Source organism: Photinus pyralis, unplaced genomic scaffold (assembly GCF_008802855.1).
Source record: "Photinus pyralis isolate 1611_PpyrPB1 unplaced genomic scaffold, Ppyr1.3 Ppyr1.4_LG7, whole genome shotgun sequence".
In the NCBI taxonomy this organism is placed as follows: domain Eukaryota; kingdom Metazoa; phylum Arthropoda; class Insecta; order Coleoptera; family Lampyridae; genus Photinus; species Photinus pyralis.
Window position 1 is genome coordinate 33,914,981 of NW_022170738.1, and position 23,368 is coordinate 33,938,348.

Genomic DNA, 23,368 nt, shown 5'->3' on the forward strand with positions numbered 1-23,368 from the left:
TAAAATATTTGGCAAGCTTAAAGCATACGGAAATTTATTATTAAGGGCAGTTTAAGGGTTGTTTATACATTATTTAAACATAATCTATCAGCGAAATAAAAATGTTCACTGTATTACGAAAGTTACACCCCTGCATCTAAGTATGCTATAAGTTATAGTTTGAATTACTTAAAATATTTGGCAAGCTTAAAGCATACGGAAATTTATTATTCAAGGGCAAGTTTAAGGGTTGTTTTTACATTATTTAAACATAATCTATCAGCGAAATGAAAATGTCCACTGTATTACGAAAGTTACTACCCCCGCACTCTAAGTATGCTGTAAGTTATAGTTTGAATTACTTAAAATACCTGGCAAGGTTAAATCATACGGAAATTTATTATTCAAGGGCAGTTTAAGGGTTGTTTATACATTATTTAAACATAATCTATCAGCGAAATAAAAATGTTCACTGTATTACGAAAGTTACTACCCCCGCAGTCTAAGTATGCTGTAAGTTATAGTTTGAATTACTTAAAATATTTGGCAAGCTTAAAGCATTCGGAAATTTATTATTCAAGGGCAGTTTAAGGGTTGTTTATACATTATTTAAACATAATCTATCAACGAAATAAAAATGTTCACTGTATTACGAAAGTTACAACCCCCGCATTCTAAGTATCTATAAGTTATAGTTTGAACTACTTAAAATATTTGGCAACTTAAAGCATACGGAAATTTATTATTCAAGGGCAGTTTAAGGGTTGTTTATACATTATTTAAACATAATCTATCAACGAAATAAAAATGTTCACTGTATTACGAAAGTTACAACCCCCGCACTCTAAGTATGCTGTAAGTTATAGTTTGAATTACTTAAAATATTTGGCAAGCTTAAAGCATACGGAAATTTATTATTCAAGGGCAGTTTAAGGGTTGTTTATACATTATTTAAACATAATCTATCAACGAAATAAAAATGTTCACTGTATTACGAAAGTTACAACCCCCGCACTTCTAAGTATGCTGTAAGTTATAGTTTGAATTACTTAAAATACCTGGCAAGGTTAAATCATACGGAAATTTATTATTCAAGGGCAGTTTAAGGGTTGTTTATACATTATTTAAACATAATCTATCAGCGAAATAAAAATGTTCACTGTATTACGAAAGTTACTACCCCCGCACTCTAAGTATGCTGTAAGTTATAGTTTGAATTACTTAAAATATTTGGCAAGCTTAAAGCATTCGGAAATTTATTATTCAGGGGCAGTTTAAGGGTTGTTTTTACATTATTTAAACATAATTTATCAGCGAAATGAAAATGTCCACTGTATTACGAAAGTTACCCCCCCCCCCCGCACTCTAAGTATGCTGTAAGTTATAGCACAGACAAAATACTAATCTGTGGTTATAGCTTGAATTACTTAAAATATTTGGCAAGTTTAAAGCATACGGAAATTTATTATTCAAGGGCAGTTTAAGGGTTGTTTATACATTATTTAAACAAAATCTATCATAGAAATAAAAATGTTCACTGTATTACGAAAGTTACTACCCCCGCACTCTAAGTATGCTGTAAGTTTTAGTTTGAATTACTTAAAATACTTGGCAAGCTTAAAGCTTACGGAAATTTATTATTCAAGGGTAGTTTAAGGGTTGTTTATACATTATTTAAACATAATCTACCATAGAAATAAAAATGTTCCCTGTAACCATTATCTGGGAGTTCTTGTTGGCTGTAAATATGGAACTAGTCAAGTAATTGTGACGTGTTTGATTGTTGCTATATGTGTGTGTGAGAGGATCCTTTGGAAACTGTAGGTGTCGGCTGAATTGTTCAATAGCTACGGTCCGGCTCCTAGTATATTCAACAGCGGATTAGGAAGCCTTATGCTCATGCCAGAATGCGATTCAGTTTTAATTATCATTGAAATTCGTAAACAGTAAAAACATAATTTGCCAAATTACGATACCAACATTTAAGCATTTTTCTAGTGCTTCGCCATCAGCTGGTACCTCGCTATGGATATGCAGCTGTACGTACTGTCGCCGATACTGATTGCCGCTATGCTGAAATCTCCAAGATTATCTGCAATCCTAATAAGTTTCTCCGTATTATTCTGCATGGTAGCAAGTTTTGTAGTCACCTGGAAATGGGAATTTCAGGTATTAAGGTACGCCATACACAAAAATCACTGTTTACATAAAATTTACTAATTCCAGCAAAGAGTATATCGCACACTATTACTACCTTACGCACTTAAAGGCTGCTCCGTGGTTAATTGGTTTTATAATGGGTTACGTCTTTTCGACAGGTTTAGATGGAAAAGGGAAAGTTTTGAGTAAAGTAAGTGTCGATCTGTCAGCAACATTATCTACACCTTGGCCATTTTTAGAGAACTATTGTTCTATGCTGGTCAGCGTGGTTCTTCGCAATCGTGGTTCAAATGGTTGCTATGATTTACGTATGGGGCACACCGGGTATCTACTTTGAAAACACCTTGAGAAAACTTGCATGGGTTTATGCACTGTCGTGGATTGCATTTTGTTGCCATTTCGGATATGGAGGTAAAAGTGTCTTTTGAGTATCCTATGAATTGCGTATTGCCATAAACACGATTGTACGTAATACGAACAAATTGTCAACCCTTACCATTGTAGGACCTCTCAACACATTCCTGTCTTTGCCGATATTTCAAATTCTCTCAAAGCTGACATACAGTAGCTACTTGGTGCACGGTCTCCTAATACTCACGCTAAAGGGAAACATGCATTCGCCAGTACATGCCACTCATTTTGAAATGGTATGCATCTGACAAAGTGGCGCAACTATTTTGAGAAGTTATTTTTCAGATTGTGCAAACATGCGGATTTTGGGTTCTAACACAGTTCGCCGCTCTTCTATTCAACTTAACGATTGAGTCACCGATGATACTATTGACAACATTAGTGAAGCGGAAGCAAGAATAAAAAAGAGACATTCGTCTATTTCTTTGGTGGTGGGAATTTTGCAGTGCGGCTCTATTGGGCTGTTGTAATAAAGTTCATTTAATTTTATTGTTAATTTTTTATATTCCACATTTGTCATTACAAAGAGTCAGCTACAACCTCTTTGAGCTAGTTGTAACATTAATTTGTAGGAGGGAAAGGCATTAAATAAGCTACAACCTGCTGAGAAAAAGCAGTAGAGTGCTATTTTTCGTACGTGACGAAACAAGTTTACCCCAAATTTGTAAATTTAGAACGTTTAATAAGAAACAGAAAAGAGAAATAGAGATAATATAGTTTTGAGATAGGAGTAAGTGCGTTTTTTTTAGAATGTGGTAGGATTCTTCATTTTTCCTTCCAGGAAAGGGACGGAGGACGTGCAGCACCAGATCGAACCGCTGTTATGGGATTATTCAAAGGACATAAATTTTAATAAAGTAATTTTGTGAACATTTCCTTTGGGATATTTGAACATTACTGGCCATTGCAGGGCTTGAATATTACAGAGCACTTAACTCCTGCCTTTCTACAGCTACAATGTCTGCTGCACCCTTTCTTATAGCTGTTTGTGGTATTTACTGGAATTAGACCCTGACTGGTACGCATCCACCTCAAATCCACAAGATCCTTTGACATTCCAATGCACGTTTGAACTTGATGGTGCAAATAAAATCCTTATAGAGAAGTCTCGTATCAGCATTCAGCATATCATATTTCATTGAAAAAATGAGTCACGTGAATCTTGTTGACCGTTTGTAAAGTTCCTCGTTAAAGATAGAGAAAACTATCCTTGAAAAAGTGACCTTTAAGTATACGGTACTCACGGCACATCTAATATCTACAATTTCATTGGGGTGGCTGTCTAATGAACGAATGTTTAAAACTCCAATACTCGCAAAAGAAACCGGATTGTCAGAAAGTGCCATATTCAAAGCTAGGCACAAAGATTTTGGAAGTGATTCTCCAACTCTTGATGCCAGAGCAGAATCTGGCGAAGAAAGACACATTTGTCAGGCTCATTTGGATGGTAATTCCTTTTCTTGGGCCACAGGCGACGAAATATGAGTATTTGACTGGGGCTTCCCAGCTCGAAAGAAAATTCAAAGGGCTAGTAGCCCAATCTTGGAACTGTTTGAAATTATGAACTCTACAGGCCACATTCCTTTTTTACCAAAAAACGACTGCACCAAAATTTCTCGGGAAAACACTTTTTCTTATTAATGTTGGTGCGTAGAATCCAAAACAATTCGTACTTTTTCGATCAGACTTCTCAATAAAAAGTTATAGACTAGAAATAAAGAAACCAATTTCGAAAGAAAATTCAAAGGGCTGTAACTTTTGAACTAGTAGCCCAATCTAGGAACTGTTTGAAGTTATGGATTCTACAGGCCACATTCTATAAGAAAAATTCTTTTCCGGGTCGATCTGAGACAATTTTCTTTGAGGGCTTCAAAAAAAGGCAGTGTATCCTTTTTTACCAAAAATCGACTGCACCAAAATTTCTCGGGAAAACACTTTTTCTTATTAATTTTGGTGCGTAGAATCCAAAACAATTCGTACTTTTTCGATCAGACTTCTCAATAAAAGGTTATAGACTAGGTGTGTCCATAACGGCTCTTCTCCTCCCCCATTTTCCAGTTTTTGTCTGTTCTTTGCTCTTCTTGGTCCTCCATCTTCAATAACTCACCGAAGGTTAGCACTTTTTCCAGTTTTTTACTTATAACACCAAAATGGTGCATCGTTGCCGAATTTCTCTTCCTGCCGATTTTGTAGACGAGTTGCATCTTTCTTGCGTATTACTTTTTAAAGAAATCAACTATATACAGGGTGGCCCAACGAGAAACATACTGAGGGCTTTTAGGGTATTAAATTTAGAAATTTCGAAAAATCCTCGAAGGCGTCAATTTTGTATTCGAGGGGGCCAACTTTTGGAATACAAATCACGAACCAGTCTTCACTCCTCTACGTAGGGAGCTTAACCCCTAAAATTTTAAATTGAATCCTATGGCAAATGGCACATTATTTGAAAGCCAATTTAATCGTGAATACTAATTTGCTTTGCTTTTTAAATTCTATTGATTCGTTTCGGAGAACTGACAGGTTCACTTAAGTTTAACAAACAAATTGAAGCGTCAAAATAAAATTTTAATACAAGGTGACTTAGATCGCATTTGTTTTGGTTTAGAAAAAAACATTTCAAATGCGAATTATCTCCGAAACGAATCAATAGAATTTAAAAAGCAAAGCAAAGCGTTCAGTCGCATAATGAAATAACTAACTACCGGGTGATCCAAAAGTAGTGCGGACAGTTTGAATTTTCCGCAAAACGAAAAATTTTTAAAGTTACACTCCAAATGTCATTTATTTAAAAGCAGTGGCATAGCAATTTAATGAGTAACTACAAATTATCACAATTAATTATTTAAAGAGCATTTAAGCACTTCATCAAAATGATTGTTCAACTACCATGTTCTAGATACAGTTGCACTCCACGGTTCATGTTTTCAAATACACGGTGTAACATTGCTTTAACTTAAAAAAACGCTAAAATTTTAAGCGCCAAATTCAAACTGTCTGCAGTCATTTTGAATCACACGGTATTGCATGATACTGTGCTTCTCGGCGAAGTTTCAACACCTTGTTAATAGCTATATTGCCGGCTTAACGTATAGTAAATGTATCACGTCAATGATTACACCATATAAACGCTTTGGTTTAAATGTAATGCGTCAGTTTGCAAGCTATTTTCATCCATGTATAAATACTTTATATATCTGATTTTTCTCCTCTTTCCAAGAGGCAATTATAGCCAAATCGACTATATTTTAGGTGGAGGCTATAATATACGAAAATTTCTTTTCGTTAGTGAAGACAATACTACTATAACTTCAAGTTTTGTATCCAAGAAATGTTCGAAATATTTACAGTTGTTCACTACAGCCCTGCTGGAGAAGGAAATATGGGCACTAGAAAGTGAGTCGCTCCTTTTTATTACCTACTTCTAGCCGTATACCATTTTAAGTACTCGTATATACGATCTTTATAACCTTTTAGTGGGACCAAAAATCAGGGTCATGTTGTTAACTGAACGGTAATCCTATTAAATAAGGGATAATTAAGTAGATAGTCCAAGCAGCATGTCAATAAAATAATTAACCATCTAATCCTCCTCCTAATCTTTAAATCATAAGTGGTAGATGTAATAAGGTAAACGTTCTTATCTGCTTATACTGTAACAAGGATACCGTACACCCATGGTAAGTTTTGGAAAACTATTGCCATAGTATCAGATGCGATAGGAATGACGGAGATCAATTTAGTTTTGGTATACCACAAACTTAAGAATCAAGCAAAAAGCACAAATTATTATTGCTGCCATAATCATCAATCTTATTGAAAATTGTAGCCAAATTACACAGTTATAATTTCGTTAGTGTTGGATGCAACGTCGGGCGTACAGTCGGGGATACTCAAAGGTAACGTGATTAATTTGGGAGCATACGATGAATGCGTCAATATCAACGCGCATACGCGACTTGGAGAAGTATACGGAAAATACTGTCGGGTCGAGCTGAAGACGCAATCACCCGCGGAAAAGGTAAATAATGCGCTTAATGGATTTAACATAAGCGTACGATTAATTATTTAGAAGAGATTGGGGTTAGATGTCCTTCTGAACCGTGTGACTTTGTATACTCCCATCTCTTCTATGGCCGTGTGTGTTCCAGACGCTTGTTCTGAAAAGGACGTAGAGGGTTTGTTTCGAGCGATGAGGATGATTCCCGTAGTTAAGGAGGGGGCATGTAAGACTCAGTACACAAAACCTCCTCTTGACTACAAAGGAAAAGCTTTACTGTACGTACTGGCATAGACCATTGAATAAAAAATTAAGAAGAAGCCTAACCTTATGGAAAAAAGTGGTTCTGTTGGTAACATACGCGGGGTTTGGGAAGTAGATCCCACCACGGTATCCGATACTCCCCGAAGAATATCCCCACTTTTTAGAATGAAATAATTAATTCAGTTGCAATGTGCTGCTTATTTACGCGCTGAAGGTCTATATTTGTATAAGATGTTGTCACCGACATATGATATTGTATGCCTTCTTTATATTTAGCCATCCTTGATAATAAGGTGGGGTCAGGAACACTTATACTACTTAAGGTATCATGTTGCCGATCTCGTGAATTCCACTTATTATTTGAAATGAAAATATTAGCGTACCATGCTAACTATACAGTATAGCGGATGGGATTTCATTATGAGAAAAAAAATTGTAAAGGAAAAAATTCTATACATTTTCACGTAGAAATCAAGTGGGGTAGAAATAATTTTGATACCACTACAACTATTTTAATGGAGGCAGTATTTTATATCATGGTTGTTAAATGGAGTATTTTAGCTATTCAGCGATATAAGGCTGTTTTTAAAATATTGGACAAATGTGCCCAAAAACGAATTTTATACAGGGTGAGTTTTTGTTTCATTTGAAACATTCTGAACATTTTTGAAACCGTAAGACTTAGAGATTAGGTTAAATGAGGAAAGAGTTGTCGTTTTAAGAGCTTAATCAAGATATGCTTTTGTTTTTTGAAAAAAATTCACAGTTTACTAGACACTAGACAGTAGATATGAGCGAAAAACAAATTTTGTGATTTTTCTTTTAAATGTTGAATCGTTAGTATTAGAAATACAGAAATGTGCAAAGAACAAAAAATTGTAGATCTTTTTTCGCGTAATAAGATCTTTTTAATAATTTCCATTCTTCTTTTATTATTTTCGAGTTATAACGCAAACTTAAATTTTTTTTAAATGGCAAACATGGTTGCAATGATATAAGGTTCATTGTCCTTACTTTGACAAATAAACATGAATTTTCTTTGAGGCCTTCAACAATGAACAGCAGTATTTTGTTTTTTATTATTTTCCATGGCATGATACGATTTACTTGAATATGATTATTAATTTAACTTTAATAGTACATTTTCGAAGATGGCCTTTAAATAATTATGTTAAATGTGCCACAGTTACATTATTACCTATCTCACTCGATATTGTTTTCCATGGCAAACTCTTTTTATTTACCTCTCAATAATACAAACATTCCTGCAGTGCGTTTATTTATTAACGTACGTTTAGCAAGCATTATATCATTATAAAGAGAAAAATGTGTCCTTTTCAAAAATGTCAAAGCGAACTATGATTACCATTTAAAAAAATTAAAGTTTGTATCGTAACTCAAAAATCAATGTAGTTTAGAGCTCACTGCCAGCTATATTTCCGTCAACTTCGAATTATGCCGCTGCCATCATTATTCATATATGCTACTCTTTTAGAAATTCACAAAAAACTATCTGCATTCCCAACTAATTACACTACACACAGCTGCAACACTAGGAACGCAAAAAATCTGAGGATTCCATATACTATAGACTTTCCAAATCCAAAAATACTTAATAGCCCCCACATAGATTTGTATAATGTACTACCACTGGCTGTGAAGCAGTTAAATTTCGTTAAGTTTAAAAATTTTATAAAAAATCATTTTTTAGCTTATTGTTTCTACTCCATAAAGGAATACCTCAGTACACCTATTGTTTTTAAGTTGTGATTATAATTTGTATTTTTATTTTTAATATTGTTAGTTTTGTATGAATTTCTTTGTCTGTTTGTACTTTTTATTGTATACTACTTATTTATGCTGTAATTTGACGTGTCGCAAGCATTGAATGTGATATTACGACAAAAATATACATGATACAATCGTAAAATATAGAAGGAAAATGGTATGTTCATGATATTAAGCATTAAAATGTCTAAATCTTTTATTCGTGTCATTTTGTCGTAGTTCTAAATTCTAATTCTAACGATTCTACAACAATTAAAAGAAAAATCACTAAATTTGTTTTTGGCTCATATCTAGTAAACTGTGGATTTTTTTCAAAAAACAAAAGCATATCTTAAATAAAATCTTAAAACGACAACTCTTCCTCATTTAACCGAATTTCTATGTCTCATGGTTTCCGAAAACCCCAATGCTTAAAATGAAAAAAAAACTCACCCTGTATATAATAATCAAGCATGCCATAAAAATAAGTGAACATGAAAAACCCAACATTTGTGCTATTTTTTTAAATTACATAAACTTGAAATCGGGGCTCTGTGGCTCTGCGTCATTTATTTATCAATCAATTTCAGACATACGGTAAAACACTATAGCATCTATCAAGTGTGCGAAATCGATAAAAAAAACTTGCCACACAGGGCACAGACGCCTGATTTCAAGTGTATGTTCTATAATGCTGTGCGCGCGACCATGTACACAGACGGATGGATGGACGGACCGAGAGACGACAGAAAATCATGAAGTTGCTTTTGTCGCTCGTAATGTCAAGTGTCAATAACTGTGATTTATTCTGACAAAAGGTCTTGTTAACGTGTAACAGATGATCAACAAACCTTGAAACATTAAAATTTTATTGAGAACCGCTGACCTTTAGTTAAATGGGGGCTATTATCCCATTGTTTTAAATGTCGCAGTGGGAATTCCCGCTACTTAACGACCTAATGAGAAATCTTAAATTATTGGTGAAACGAACTATACTTACTGTTAATTTAATCGAGCAGTGCTGTGCATGGAAAGGAAAGCAACGCCTAAGTAAAACCATTGACTAAAACCACTATTTATTCAATGGTAAAACTGAAAACTCAATCAATGCCCTAATACAATAACAATATTGTCCCTCTAAAACCAGCTGCACTTTCTCCCTTCCAAAAATTAGAGGAAAACACGATCGTTCGCTAACATGTCCTTGTGGACGTATTGTCCGATAAGTAAAGCAGTGATTTGAATCATTGGTGATTTACGAGATGATTTTTAATTGAATAATCTGCATTTGTAAAGATCTAAATGGATTTATACGAGTTATCTGAAGTGATTCAGCCTAGATGCTTATGTCATTCAAGCTACCGGTTAAATGCTGATTCGGTAAAGAAAACACATCCGGAGATAAGAGTTAAAGAGTTTAAAAGACTTGCACAACGACCTGAACAGCGCGCCAATGCAGAAGTACCGCCTATAAGTAGTCGATGTGATACGAACAAATTGTGGCTGTAATAAAAAGTGGCGCCATCTATTTTTCACTGTAATTTTTTAGGGACAAATCACAGTACAGGCGTGAGGCTTCTTCTCAATTTTTTATTCTCAATCAATTTTTATTCAATGCATAGACTCTATGGTACTGATTAAATAATAATAAACTTTCAATAACGTATGATTTAGATTCTTTCTTGGCGCTTGCGTTCTTCTAACCGTAGTGTCAACGGTAATTGATTGCGTCCACCGCTATAATGGGAAAGGTACGTAAATGATTTAGTGTTGATTAGCGGCAGCGTTTCCAAGTAAGACATGAACAAATTATTGGCACTCATTTATTTACACATTAAAATGTATGGACAACTGACGAGACGTCATGACATCATTTTTACAGACAAGTACAACAACTACTAACTAACTTCACACTAAACATAATGGCTGTGTCTATATTACATGTATAATGCATTGTGATCATATTTACAACACTCTCCCTTGATCTCAATGCTCATCAATAATTAACAACAGAAGCACAAATCAACTTAGTCCTATAGCTTTGGAACAGAAAATGTGTTTTTCTTTAGGGACAGATTTAGTTAAAAAATCTGCTACCATTTGCTTAGTTGAAATGTATGAAACATTAACTAATTTTTTATCGATAAGATCTTTAATAAAATGATATCTTATATGAATGTGTTTACTTCTTTTATTTGTAACTGAATTTTTAGCTAAAGCTATAGCATATAAATTTCTACGTAATTATTAGTAGGCAATATAAAGTTAAGAATATTACAGCCTTTGCTAATTCTTCACTTAAATTGTACATAAAAGAAATTTCCCTAGCACCTTCACTTAATGAAATATACTCTGCTTCCGTTGAAGATAGAGAAACAACTTTTTGTTTTCTACTCTCCCAAGCAATTGCTGCTCCACTTAAGGCTGGGGTCTCTTGCCGTTATTATTTCTTTCATAAAGCTAACAGATGTCATTGTAGTCGTCATTATTTGCTGAAACGCTTGGACTCCGCCTTATCATTTAATACGACTACCTGCTCGAGAATCTGAGTCATATTTACATGTATCTTTAGCCGCCCACACTTTGTGAAATTAAATCCGTCTACATCCGTATATAAATGATAAGATTTTAATTGCATTTATTTCAGGTTACGTAGCTACCTTCTTATTTTTACGTTCGTTCCAGTTTTGTGAATTGATATTTTTATATAACAAAATACTTAGTGCTTTCATGACACCTTATTTTGTTTACGTATTTACGGACTTTCTTACTTAAATATTAAATTTAGCGCTGAAGCTGAACTGTAGTTTTTTATAATCACCACGTTAGTAAAAGCATTGTAAAAGTATACATATGGGGAGTTAGGTATTGCATTGGGGTAAAAAATGACCCCACACTTTTTGGGGCATCAGAAATCCGAATCAAACAAAATTCTTAGACATAAAGGAAGAGCTGGAAAGCTTTTGGGCAGAATGGCGTATGCGCAAATGTGTGAAAGTAACAAATAATTGTCAATTTTTGTATTATGACTAGACTAATTGCATTGAATGGAATAAAATTGGGTGCGTATGTTCTATAGAAAGTTTATTTTTTTGAAAAACGGAAAATTATAACTAAAAGTATGAGCAGATGCAGTATTTTTTTCTCTAAAAGAAACATATTTAGACTTTTGCTCTAAAATAATTAGGGGAGCTAGTAATTGACTATAAAGAAATTACCATTGAAATCCTTATGCTGCGTCGCGCTAGGCACCACCCGGTATATGGTTGGAAAAAAAAAACATGTATCAAACTATGAGCATTGAATTTATAAGTTATAAATTCAATGCTATGAGTAAAAATCCAATACGGCATCCATTTACAATGATGAAGTTGATGACAATATCTCGAAAACCGCCATTTTGAAAAATTTTTTCTGCGTGCATTGAATTTATCCCATCGAATCTTGCAACTTTTACTCTTTGTTACTAAAATATCTGAACTTTTTAAAAAATAACGATTTTCACTTTTTTTCAAAATATCGCATCGAAATATCCCTCCGCATCAAAAACTACACAATTTTGCCAATTTAACTGAATCTGTAAGTATGGGTAATAATAACAAAGATAGATATTATCTTACTCAATTTTAGACACCCTATATAGAACTACTTTAGGTAAAAAATTAGTTTGTGTAAATAAGAGTATTAGTACCTAAAAAAGCGATCATTAGATATATATTCATAAATTACAAGATCGTATAATGTTAGAGGTTCCTATACCGATAGCAGGTACCTATCTACCTATGCACCAATAATAAATAGGTTTTTACATTAACTTTGAGATAAACTAAATATGGTAATAAAAATATCCAACAGTTTTATTCGCAAATACGTGGAGATCAAAAATGATTAACCGTAAAGAATCGATTTTAAAGAATTCTACATGGTGCAGTATGTACGGCAACGACAAAATTATAATGGTCCTTCGATGCTTAAAATGATAACCATACCTTTCTAATTACAATAAAATATCGATTGTTGAAAACCTCATCTAGAACAGAATTGTTTCCGTTCTCGATTTATCGTATAATCTAGACCAGGTTAGGTACATAGAACGACATAAGAATTTGATTTTATGATTTCTTTGGAAACTTTTTGGTAATTTGTAATTTTTTCATATTTGCGACCGTTGTCGAGATAAAAAATAAAAATACAATTTTCGGTAGGCACCTACTTAGCCAAATGAATGTATAATTTTTAAAATGACCTTAGCTTTATTTGGATAATCTCTTGATTTTATTTAGAGTCTTGACAGTTCGCATTTGAAATTGTATCTTGTGTTATATACAAATTACAGGTTTAATTTATAAAGTGTACGGTGAAGTGAAACCTGAATTAGATTTTCGATCTGTAGGGTCATTACCCCAATCTGAATCGACAAAAGCATGAAGTGCTTTGTGTGTCTTTTTATATAATAAACCTACATCTGCAGTTCCTTTAAGATACCGCAGAACTCGTTTTGCTGCTAACCAGTGTGAATTATCATTTGATGTATTAAATTGGCTAAGATACGATGCTGCATATGCAATATCAGGTCTACAGGTAGTAGGTACTTAAATACATTAGGCAACCTATTAATTCTTGATAAAATTTTATATTATTATCATCCTTAGTAGGCTTTTCCAATTTGACATTTAAATCTAAAGGAGTACTAACCGAATTAGCATCAGACATACCAAATTTATCTAAAATGTTTAAAATATATTTCTTATTACTTAACTTAATTGTTTGTTTCTGTCTATCGCGTTCTATACTTAGCCCTAAAACGTTAGTTGCGGGACCTAAATCCTTAAGCTTAAATTTCGACTTTAATGCATCTTTCAGTTTAACACATTCATTGATATTATTATAAAAAATAAAATAATCATCAACATACAGTGCTATGATAACTAATGAATTTTCCTTAGCTTTATAAAAAATGCAAGGTTCATAATTGCTTTGGTTAAAATTTTGACTAAGTATCACGTTTTTGGTTTTTGCATACCAAGTGCGAGAGGACTGTTTCAGCCCATAAATAGCTTTGTTAAGTTTACAAACTTTGTTTTCTTGTCCAGGTTTTACGAAACCTTCTGGCTGTGTCATATAAATTGTTTCTTGTAAATTGCAATGTACAAAGGCAGATTCTACATCTAAGTGGTCAATTTCTAAATCTAAATCTGTAGCAATGGCAAAAAGTAATCTCAAAGAACTATGTCTAATAACAGGAGAAAAAGTCTCACAGCACAGCGTCGAGCTTTGTACCTGGCTACATTGCCGTCAGGGTCATTTTTAATTTTGTAAATCCATTTACATGTTATTACATTACAATTATCAGGCGTGCGGACTAGGGACCAAGTATGATTTTGAATAAGACTGTTATACTTCCTTTGCATAGCCTCGACCCATTTTAATTTATCTACAGATAACATAGCATCTGAATAATTAAATGGTTCTCTTTCACTACATAAATAAGTTACAAAGTCCGGAAAAAGTTTTTGCTTACGTACCCGTTGAGGACGATCTTCGCGCGGGATGATTGGATCCTTGGTTTGTACAATACGGGTGACGGTTTCGGGTTCTTCCATGGAATTTGTCCCTTCAGAGATGATGTTACCGGATTCCTATTGAGAAGTGGACGAAAAACTGTCATTGGAGTCGGTCGAATCTTCGTGGGAATCAGATGGGATTTTATCATCACCTTCGGAATTTATTTGTGAAACCAAGGAGGAATTCATGTCACGATGTTCCAGATGAGGGTTTTCATTTGAATTATCTTGTTGGATTACCAATGGATTGATTTTAGAATGTGTGCGACCTGTAGGCGAATCCTCAGACGATGATTGAAACCTAAAGGTCTAAGAACTTCATGTTCAAGAAATTCTACACTGCACGCTGTGGTAATTTTATTGTTAGTTGTGTCAAACAATCTATATGCCGTAGGATTGTCACTGTAACCCACGAAAACGTACACTTTACTTTTTGGATCCAACTTTTTTCGTTTTTCTGACGGAATATGTGCATAAGCAGGACACCCGAAAATTTTTAAATTGGACAAATCTACTTTCTTACCAGTCCATCTCTCTTCAGGAGTTTGATTTGGAATCTTCTTGGTTGGAGATCTGTTTATCAGGTATACAGCAGTATTTGCAGCTTCTGCCCACATGCGTTGATCACAATTCACGTCTTCCATCATTGAACGTACCTTATCAACAATGGTGCGATTGTATCGCTCGGCCACCCCATTTTGTTCTTGATTATAGGCAACTATCAATTGATGCTTGATACCGCTCTTCTTTAAAAGATTTATAAACGAACGATTGCAGTATTCGCTGCCGTTGTCAGACCGAATAGATTTAATTTTACGATCACATTCGTTCTCTACCATGGCTTTGAACTCTGCGAACACGGAAGTAACTTCGTCTTTTGATTTAAGGAAATAAATGAAGACTTTGCGACTGTAATCATCTATAAGAGTGAACATATATCGGGCTCCACCCCATGATTCTACCGGCATGTAGCACAGATCAGTATGCAATAGATCAAGTCGATTATCAGCTAGTTTGCGCTTACTTGATTTAAAAACTTTTCTACACATTTTTCCTTTAAGACAAGAAGTACACTTTTTAAATTGTGCGTTCGAATAGTCAATACCGGTTGCATAACCACCATTTAACAAATTCATACTGACCGCATTCAAAATGTCCCAGGCGTCTGTGCCACAATTCCATGTCGTTTTCACCATGAGTAAGGTAAACCGCTTCATTTTTCATTGTGTTAAGAACATAAAGGCCGCAGGTGTTAGACGCTGTTGCTGAGATTTCTCCCTGAACGGTCCAGTCCCTTTTGTCGACGATATGGCAACCTTCATTGTTAAAAATTATACTAAAACCCTTGCGGACAAGTTCGCTCACTGAGAGTAAATTAACAGACAAATTTTTCACGTACATAATGTCAGTTATTGTCCTTTCACTTCCGTCGTCGAGTTTAACTGTTGTTGCGCCGGTACCTTGGCAGATTAATTTTTCGTTGTTGGCAAGATATACTTCTCGTCCACTATTTTTGGCACTAAAATTGATTAATAGCTCCCGGTTTCCAGTCTTATGACAAGAACTACCGCTGTCAATGTACCAAACTACTTACACCACATAAAGCGCGATGGTGTGGCTTGAAAACAGGTTTCACATTTGTGACTTCGTATGAAGCATTTGTAGATTTAGCTGTTGTGGAAGTCTGCTTGGCGGCTAGTTTCTTGCAGTCCGATTTCCAGTGATTGGGCTTTTACAATAGGAGCACCAAGGTTTCTTGATGGAAAGCAATGCTCGATCCATATTTAGGTGGTTACTGGATGAGCTTCCATATTTATCATCTTGGAGCAATTTCTGCTTGATAAGGTCACTGGTAATAGTTGCTCCTGAATTTTCAAGAGCCATAACCATTGGGTCGTACTCCTCGGGTAACCCAGAAAGAATAATCACAGCTAAAAATTCATCATCAAGGGGTTTTCCCATATCTGATAGTTGTCGAGATAGACTTAGAGTGTCATTTACGTATTCCTCCATTGACTTAAAGAGGGTTAATTTGATATTACACAGTCTCCTCAAGATTTTTAATCTAGAATTTAGACCTTGATCAGAGTAAGCCTTTTTTAAAGAATTCCATGCATCCTTCGCTGTTTTAGCAGAAGTTATTAATGGAAACACTGATCTGTCAACGCTTAGACTAATTTTAGCTAAGGCTTTTTCGTCTTTTCTAGCTTTAACTTCTACAGATGTCGAATCATTGGCAGCGTAACCTTCGATAGCATGCCATAAGTTGTCAAGTTTGAGGATACTTTTCATTTGAAATTTCCAGTCCTGATAATTTTCTCTGCCTTTAAGCCTTTGGTAAGGTAGAATTGGCAAATGTGTCTGCTCTTCACTCATTTTATAGCGAGTTAAAGAAAATGGCGACTACAACAAAAAATTTCAGATATGGATCTTTTACTCAGATTTATTCAAGTATTTGTCCCGGTCCTGGTGTTGGCTCTGGGCCCATAACCTGTTGATTAGCGGCAGCGTTTCCAAGTAAGACATGAACAAAGTATTTGGCACTCATTTATTTACACATTAAAATGTATGGACAACTGACGAGACGTCATGACATCATTTTTACAGACAAGTACAACAACTACTAACTTCACACTAAACATAATGGCTGTGTCTATATTACATGTATAATGCATTGTGATCATATTTACAACATTTAGGTAAAGAATTGATCTATCCACGCATGTTTTTCAGCTTCGTCCCACTTCGTAGTAATGGCGTTCTCCACTTTGAATAATGCAAAGAAAATTTTTCAAGTAAGGTATGGTGGCAATGAAGTTTATTGTTTGGACGGTATTAAAGCAATAAGTACGGCAATGATTATATGGGGGCATGTCTACTATTACAATTGTCGATATCCTATAAGCAATGCCCTTCAACTCCCTAAGGTTAGATCGATGGAAGATAATGATAGATCTTTTTTTTATAATATGATTTTAGGAAATGGAAGGGCTTAGTGGAACACTTTCTTATTTCGCATCGTCAACTGTAGAAACATTTTTGTTTATATCCGGTGCGTTTGTATCGTATGGTGTTATTTCAGACGCAAGGAAAGGTTTAAAATTCAATATTCGCACTTTCTACTTGAACAGAATATTACGGTTTGATTCTATGTGACAAGGAGACGTCGAATTGATTGCGTCGAGTTTTAGGTTAACACCGTGTTTAGCCATAACTGTGCTAATCTACACTTTTCTCTTTGAGCAAGTGGTATACGGTCCTACTATTGATTTATGGTGTGATATGGAAATTATGCGATGTAGACAATACTGGTGGTCTACCCTCCTTTATATACAGAACTATTGGAATATTCTGAGTATGGTAAGTACTGTGTTTCTAAAGAAGCAACACTTTGATTTGAAACTAAATATGATTTTGTAACGAGAGTATCTTGAGTTAAATTTTTTTTCCATTGAAATATACGGAAGAACAATTTCCAAGTTTAAATGAAATCAAGGTTTCAGTAACATTCAACCAAACAAACATTGTCGAGAGTTGGTGTTATTTTACAAGCCAAAACGAGGTCATATTAGGTTACATATCCTGCGCTGCGAATTAAGCATCCTTTCAAAAACGACAAGTAAAATCTGCCGTTTCACCTGAAAGTTGGCGAACCAATGAAAATTAACAAATCTTCGCCATTAGTATTCCACCATTCAATAGGCGTTTTAAATTGGCCCAGTATAGAGAGAGGGAATTATTTTGCACGAAATTAGAGTCTCGTTTTGGCATCCGGAGAGTTAAGAGTCAGTATTTTAACTATTTAAATTTATAACGTGTAGAAAATTAGTAATTAGACGAGTCAATCGATGTAACTAAGTACCGTTAATATTTTTATATTTTTTATCAATGTAGGTACCGCAAATTGTTATTCCGGTGCTATCATTTTTGCTGGACAGTACACAGTCAAAAAACCCTCATTTGTAGTCAAGTTTTAGAGAAGGAAGGAGGTCTCTTAAGTAATGATGGAAAGTAAAAGAGGTAAAGTTAATAGGCAACCGTTGAGTTAGACGCAGGCATTTTTAAAATAATAACATTAAATAAAAACAAGAGAAAATTGTCAATCAATTTATTTACAATCGCACTTCCGGTGCAAAATGGAGCCCAACAGAGGGGCAAATCGACCCGGAATTGAGGGGCATGTACCGAAAAATTAAAACGGTGCGTATTTTATTACGCTTTCAGTTGTAGATAACGTAGCATATAAGGGAATTTGTTTACCAAGCATGAAACTAGTATCTAGGAAAAAAGTTTACCATAGGCGTCACAACGGGGCGGTGAGCGATTTTATTTCGCGATTTTTAACAGGTTTTCAATTAAATGTAAATTAAAAATTATGTATCGGTTGGTAGAGTTGGCGCTGCGTTTCCTCAAACCTGCCGCACAAACGGCCAACTAGTTGAGGGTTAAACAAGAGTTAAACAAGTTCGTTCTGGACATATTTTGATCTTCGCCCTTCGTAGCAAGATAGATAATAACAGTAAAAATCAATTTAGGTACCATAAGAAATACTGGTTAATTCAGACAAATGGGAAAATAAAAATTCTCTGCACAATGGGAGAGCTTAACACACAAATATTCAAAATACTCCCCCAAATACTCAAAATTATAACATTATACGTTACACAAAAATCTTAGTAACTTCCATAATATGTACGATTGAAATCCCCCATAACCTCCAATCAAGAATGATCGATTAAATTGATTACTGAATCTTAAAACAAGTTTCTACAAATAAATTGATATTCCGTACAAAAATTCGCACGTATACGGCCAAGTACAAGTAAAACATATAACGCCACTCTTACTTTGTCAGTAATACGTCGGTGCCAAGAAGTGAGTTCAGTTATCGCACCCAAAACCTGCAAATAATCAAAAGAAAACCTCCCAAGCCGCAGAGCTCGGTATATAAATAATTGACTAATGCCTGAAGGGCCTCGCTCTAGTAATATGCTTCTATAAGAAGTACGGTATTTAATCGGCCAACCTCTCCAGAAGAAAGTGGTGGACAACATTCACGTTTCAAAGTCGATCATCGAGATGGCCAAAGGTACTAATTTTGACAAATTACTTGAATGCGATAGAATTAACCCAGAAGGGGCAAAATAGTTATTAACTAAAATTTGATGATTGATTGGGAAATACCGGCTGGCTCCGGATGCTAACTCTTCTGTTGGCCAATATAATTTTGGTGGCGAAATTAGCAGTCAATTTCAATGAGCTGTTACTGAAATTTGATTTTACTTTTAGGAAAAAACTTACACGGATTTTAGCGGCACGAATAATGAACAGGAATATTATCTGGGTTTACTAACAGTTTTCTTTGTTGTAATTTCGGGTTGCCCATAAAATAAATCCAACTCCCTTTTACTTTATTGCACAAAATCCCGAAACAATTTAGACGCTATGACGAGGATGACTAAAAGACTTTGCCGGACTGCAATCGACAAAATAAACACTTGAACTTGACAGTTCCTGAGACGTTGACTCTTTTTAAACTTAGAAATTGTTCATAAATCGCAAAAAATTTAACGCAGAGTAATCGCTTTCGTTACAACTTATAATGTTTTTTTTAGTGTTTCAGCAACGGTTGGTACCTCGCTGTGGACATGCAACTGTACGTACTATCGCCAATACTGATTGTAGCGCTGCTGAAATCTCCTAGATTATCTGTAATTCTGGCCAGTTTTTTTGCATTCTGCTGCCTAGTAGCAAGTTTTACTATCACTTGGATTCTAGAAATGGAGATGTTGTCGTAAGTTCTGCAGAAAAGTTATCGATTATATAAACTTCGCTAATTCCAGCCTTTCGTATCTGAGGGACTATTTTGCATTGACACACACAAGGGGTGCTCCATGGTTCATTGGTTTTATTGTGGGATACCTTTTGTCGATAGGTTTGGATGGGAAAGGGAAGGTTTTGAGTAAGGTAAGTATCTATCTGTCAGCAATATTAGCTAAACCTTTGTGAATCTTAGAGAACTATTGCTATATGTTGGTCGGCGTGGTTTTTCGCAATAATTGTTCAAATAGTTAGTATGTTTTACATATCGACCGTACTGGGTGTCTGCTTTGAAAACACCTTTAGAAAACTTGCATGGGTTTATGTTCTTGCATGGACTGCATATTCCTGCCATTTCGGATATGGAGGTAATCTCTTAGTTACTTTTAAGTATCCTTTTAACAGTGATAATATACCGGAAACATCACTTGTAATAACGCCTTACCTACTATTATAGGGCATCTCAACACATTCCTATCTTTGCCGATATTTCAAATTTTCTCAAGGCTGGCATACAGTAGCTACTTGATGCACGGTTTCCTCATACTCACGCTGAAGGGAAGCATGCGTTCGGCAATACACTTTACTCATTTTGAACTGGTATGCATCTGGCAAAGTGGCGTAACTATTTTGACAGGTTATTTTCCAGATTGTGCAAACGTGCGGATTTTGGTTGCTAGCACAGTTTGTCGCTCTTCTTTTTAATTTAACGATCGAGTCACCGATTACAATATTATTGACAAGGTCAGTGAAAAAGAAGAAGGAATAAAAAAAGACATTTGCCTATTTCCTTGGTGGTGGGAATTTTACTGTGTGAAATATCTGTTCTATTATCGTTATTGTAATAAAGTTTGCCCCCCTTATGACGTGTCTTGGTGTTTTTTTCTTTAACCGGTGGTTTTCGATAAATTCGTGGTGGGAAGTCTCCAAATGAACACTCTGTATAAGAAAGTAAACATTTTAAATATGAATTTAGGTAATGTTACACAAATGTTGCACTTATATGAACGGATACTGTTTTGCAACAGATTATTTATATTATGATTGATTGGTACATGTGTCGCCTTCCACGACATTGTCATCAAAAAAGGTTTTATACACAAGATTTGAGGTTCTTTAATATCTACTAGGCAGTAATAAGTTTAATTATACAGGGATGGTCATAAAGGCGTGGTACACCAATATTGTATTTCATGGAACATCCTGTATGTTATTCGGAGTTAATATCAAATAAATCCATTCCGATGCAATAGAAGTAGTAGAAGTATTATTATTATTAGGTCAAACCGAGACGTTTTCTCAAGGAATTGCTCATTCCTCTTTCTTGTAAGATGTCCAAGGAGTTGCGGTTAAAACAAAAACTCAGCTAATAAATCGGGGGTTAGTTGAGCTTATTGAGCCAAGTGACTTATTAGTAACGCAACGGAACAATTATGGCATTATGCATAACTTGTAGGAAGTCGGCTTGAATTTGGACAACAAACTGAATAAAAGTTTATCATCCAGCACGTGAAACAGCAGCGCAGAATCTCTGTCTACCCTCTTTCATCCGTCATCCTTAGCTTGCTAACTGTGTGAAACTGAACAAATCTAGTGCTCAACAAGGATTCGCCGCTTTCGCAGCTTTCGGTAATGACGAAAAAGTTCGGGATAACTTTCGCGATATCTGCTGAAAAGTTTTGAAAGGTGTATTAAAGACATTCATCAAAACGGAAATCCCCTATACTACCCTTTCCGGATTAATCACTGAATATTTAATTGTTTTTGTACATTAATTATAATCGTCGCCGTGGATAAAGTTTGTGTACCCACGTAACTCTTTCAGAGCGTTTTTCCTCCCCTTAACTGTAGTAGTTGTCATCGTTTAAGAAGGTAAGTTTACTTAGATTTTTAACTGGACTGCATTAGACATAGCAATACACATTGGGAGTGCAATAAGAAAAACAGTTGAAGCAATTATTGTAATGCTTCATGCTACCTCGCTCCCATGGAGCCCTAATCCAATCTCCTATCAAGAGAGTGGTGAACTATTCAGATGGTGACCTACATATTATATTCAAAAGAACAAAAATATTCCTTAATTATAATAACAAAGGGAGGTTATGAAATATCTTCCCTTGATTGATGGTGTCGTTCATTACAGTATGGACAGATAACCCATTCTTATCCCTTCTGTTTTTAAGTGAACATGACCGGAATAAAACTAATTTCTACTTTTGGGTTAAAATAAAAGGACGATTTCGTGGTGACAAGGTTAAGGGAGACTTATTTTCAAGTCCTATCACTCACTTGAGGAGAACCAAGGTGTAAAAGGAACTCACGTGTGGCCTGTGGCCGAAAGAGCGCTAACGTTTAATCTACAAATGGTTACGTGATTAATAGATTTCCGGTTCTGGGAGCAGAAATGCAAATTTTCTTTTCAATCATCTATAAAAGGGTACGCGCATTGTTCCACGCCTTCCACTTTCCTATCTCATATCAGAAACTAAATGATTTGGAAAATATTGCAGCGCCAGAGTAATTACTTTATAATGTATATGTACGACTAAGGGCCCGTCCATTCAAATCTTAACGATTACGATATAACTTGAAATAAGTGCCCGCAAGTTAGATTGCAGTCACGTGCATTTGGAAAAGAGGCAGTTCCAATTTCAACTCCGAAGTAATAAATAGTTCGCGCTGTTGTAAATTGTGTATCATCTTAAGGCTGTTATAAATTTATTGCTAATTAATTGTAAATAAATGAACCACGTAATTAAATTTACAGTATGTTAAACGTCTTGTGGACTTTACGAACCTTGGTCAAAATTATGCAAATTTAAAGAAATGGGCCAATTTAATCTTCTCCTAAATTCATGAAACACAACCTCTTGACAACCGCTTTCCGGTACATTTTGGCTTGACAAATCAAAAAAGGGTAGAAACCGAAAGGACTCAGTTACCAAAATTCGCTTATTATTCCTATTGACCTTAGCAATCTCTAAAATCTTAAGGATTTTAGACCTAACACAACTGTAAATTTGCATTTAAATTTCTTTTGAAGTTTTTCGGAATGTAGATGGTTGATTTTCCAGGGGTGTTGCGTGTAGTGAAATTTTCAACCGTGTTGGAAATTGAGTTTGTTCTAGCCTCGTTCAAGTTCAAGAGAGCTTTGTTTTTTATGGGACCCGAATACCGGAGCGACACAATAGCCAGAATTTATAGCTCATATTCAGTCGTTTTAATTAGAGGTATTTGGTTACAAGTGCGAAATCAACATGAAGCATAAATCATAAAAAGATAAATCAACTGAATTTTAGTGAGAAGGAACAGCCTCTCTTCTGTGCGTGAACAATGATTCCAATTGGCGCAATAGAATGTCATTGTTGAACTTTGATATTTTGAGGGATTTGGAAGAGATTTGTAT

General features: G+C 35.0%; 2 protein-coding genes across 2 annotated transcripts; both read left to right on the forward strand.

The window, feature by feature from the left end:
• The first annotated feature begins 1,986 nt into the window (after positions 1–1,986).
• On the forward strand, positions 1,987–3,116 carry LOC116177045 (O-acyltransferase like protein-like). The gene is made up of 5 exons (XM_031495904.1): positions 1,987–2,156; positions 2,206–2,329; positions 2,379–2,550; positions 2,644–2,786; positions 2,836–3,116. Exons 1-5 carry the CDS (start codon positions 2,005–2,007, stop codon positions 2,950–2,952), a joined length of 708 nt encoding a protein of 235 aa, XP_031351764.1. The 5' UTR covers positions 1,987–2,004; the 3' UTR covers positions 2,953–3,116.
• Positions 3,117–5,716: 2,600 nt separating this feature from the next.
• Positions 5,717–20,816, forward strand: LOC116177044 (O-acyltransferase like protein-like). Its single transcript, XM_031495903.1, has 12 exons — positions 5,717–5,943; positions 6,405–6,568; positions 6,620–6,825; positions 10,253–10,329; positions 16,876–17,069; positions 17,122–17,282; positions 17,334–17,502; positions 19,758–19,936; positions 19,986–20,109; positions 20,159–20,330; positions 20,420–20,562; positions 20,612–20,816. The coding sequence occupies exons 1-12, from the start codon at positions 5,724–5,726 to the stop codon at positions 20,729–20,731; spliced, it is 1,929 nt and encodes a 642-aa protein (XP_031351763.1). The 5' UTR covers positions 5,717–5,723; the 3' UTR covers positions 20,732–20,816.
• The last annotated feature ends 2,552 nt before the right edge of the window (positions 20,817–23,368 follow it).

Excerpts from the sequence above, each read along its gene's own strand:
- LOC116177045 (XM_031495904.1), top strand. The coding sequence starts at position 2,005 with ATGGATATGCAGCTGTACGTACTGTCGCCGATACTGATTGCCGCTATG. Across the intron at positions 2,157-2,205 it reads TGGGAATTTCAGGTATTAAG|CAAAGAGTATATCGCACACT; the intron begins GTACGCCATACA and ends TACTAATTCCAG. Across the intron at positions 2,551-2,643 it reads TTGCCATTTCGGATATGGAG|GACCTCTCAACACATTCCTG; the intron begins GTAAAAGTGTCT and ends TTACCATTGTAG.
- LOC116177044 (XM_031495903.1), top strand. The coding sequence starts at position 5,724 with ATGTATAAATACTTTATATATCTGATTTTTCTCCTCTTTCCAAGAGGC. Across the intron at positions 19,937-19,985 it reads CTAGAAATGGAGATGTTGTC|CCTTTCGTATCTGAGGGACT; the intron begins GTAAGTTCTGCA and ends CGCTAATTCCAG. Across the intron at positions 20,563-20,611 it reads ACTTTACTCATTTTGAACTG|ATTGTGCAAACGTGCGGATT; the intron begins GTATGCATCTGG and ends GTTATTTTCCAG.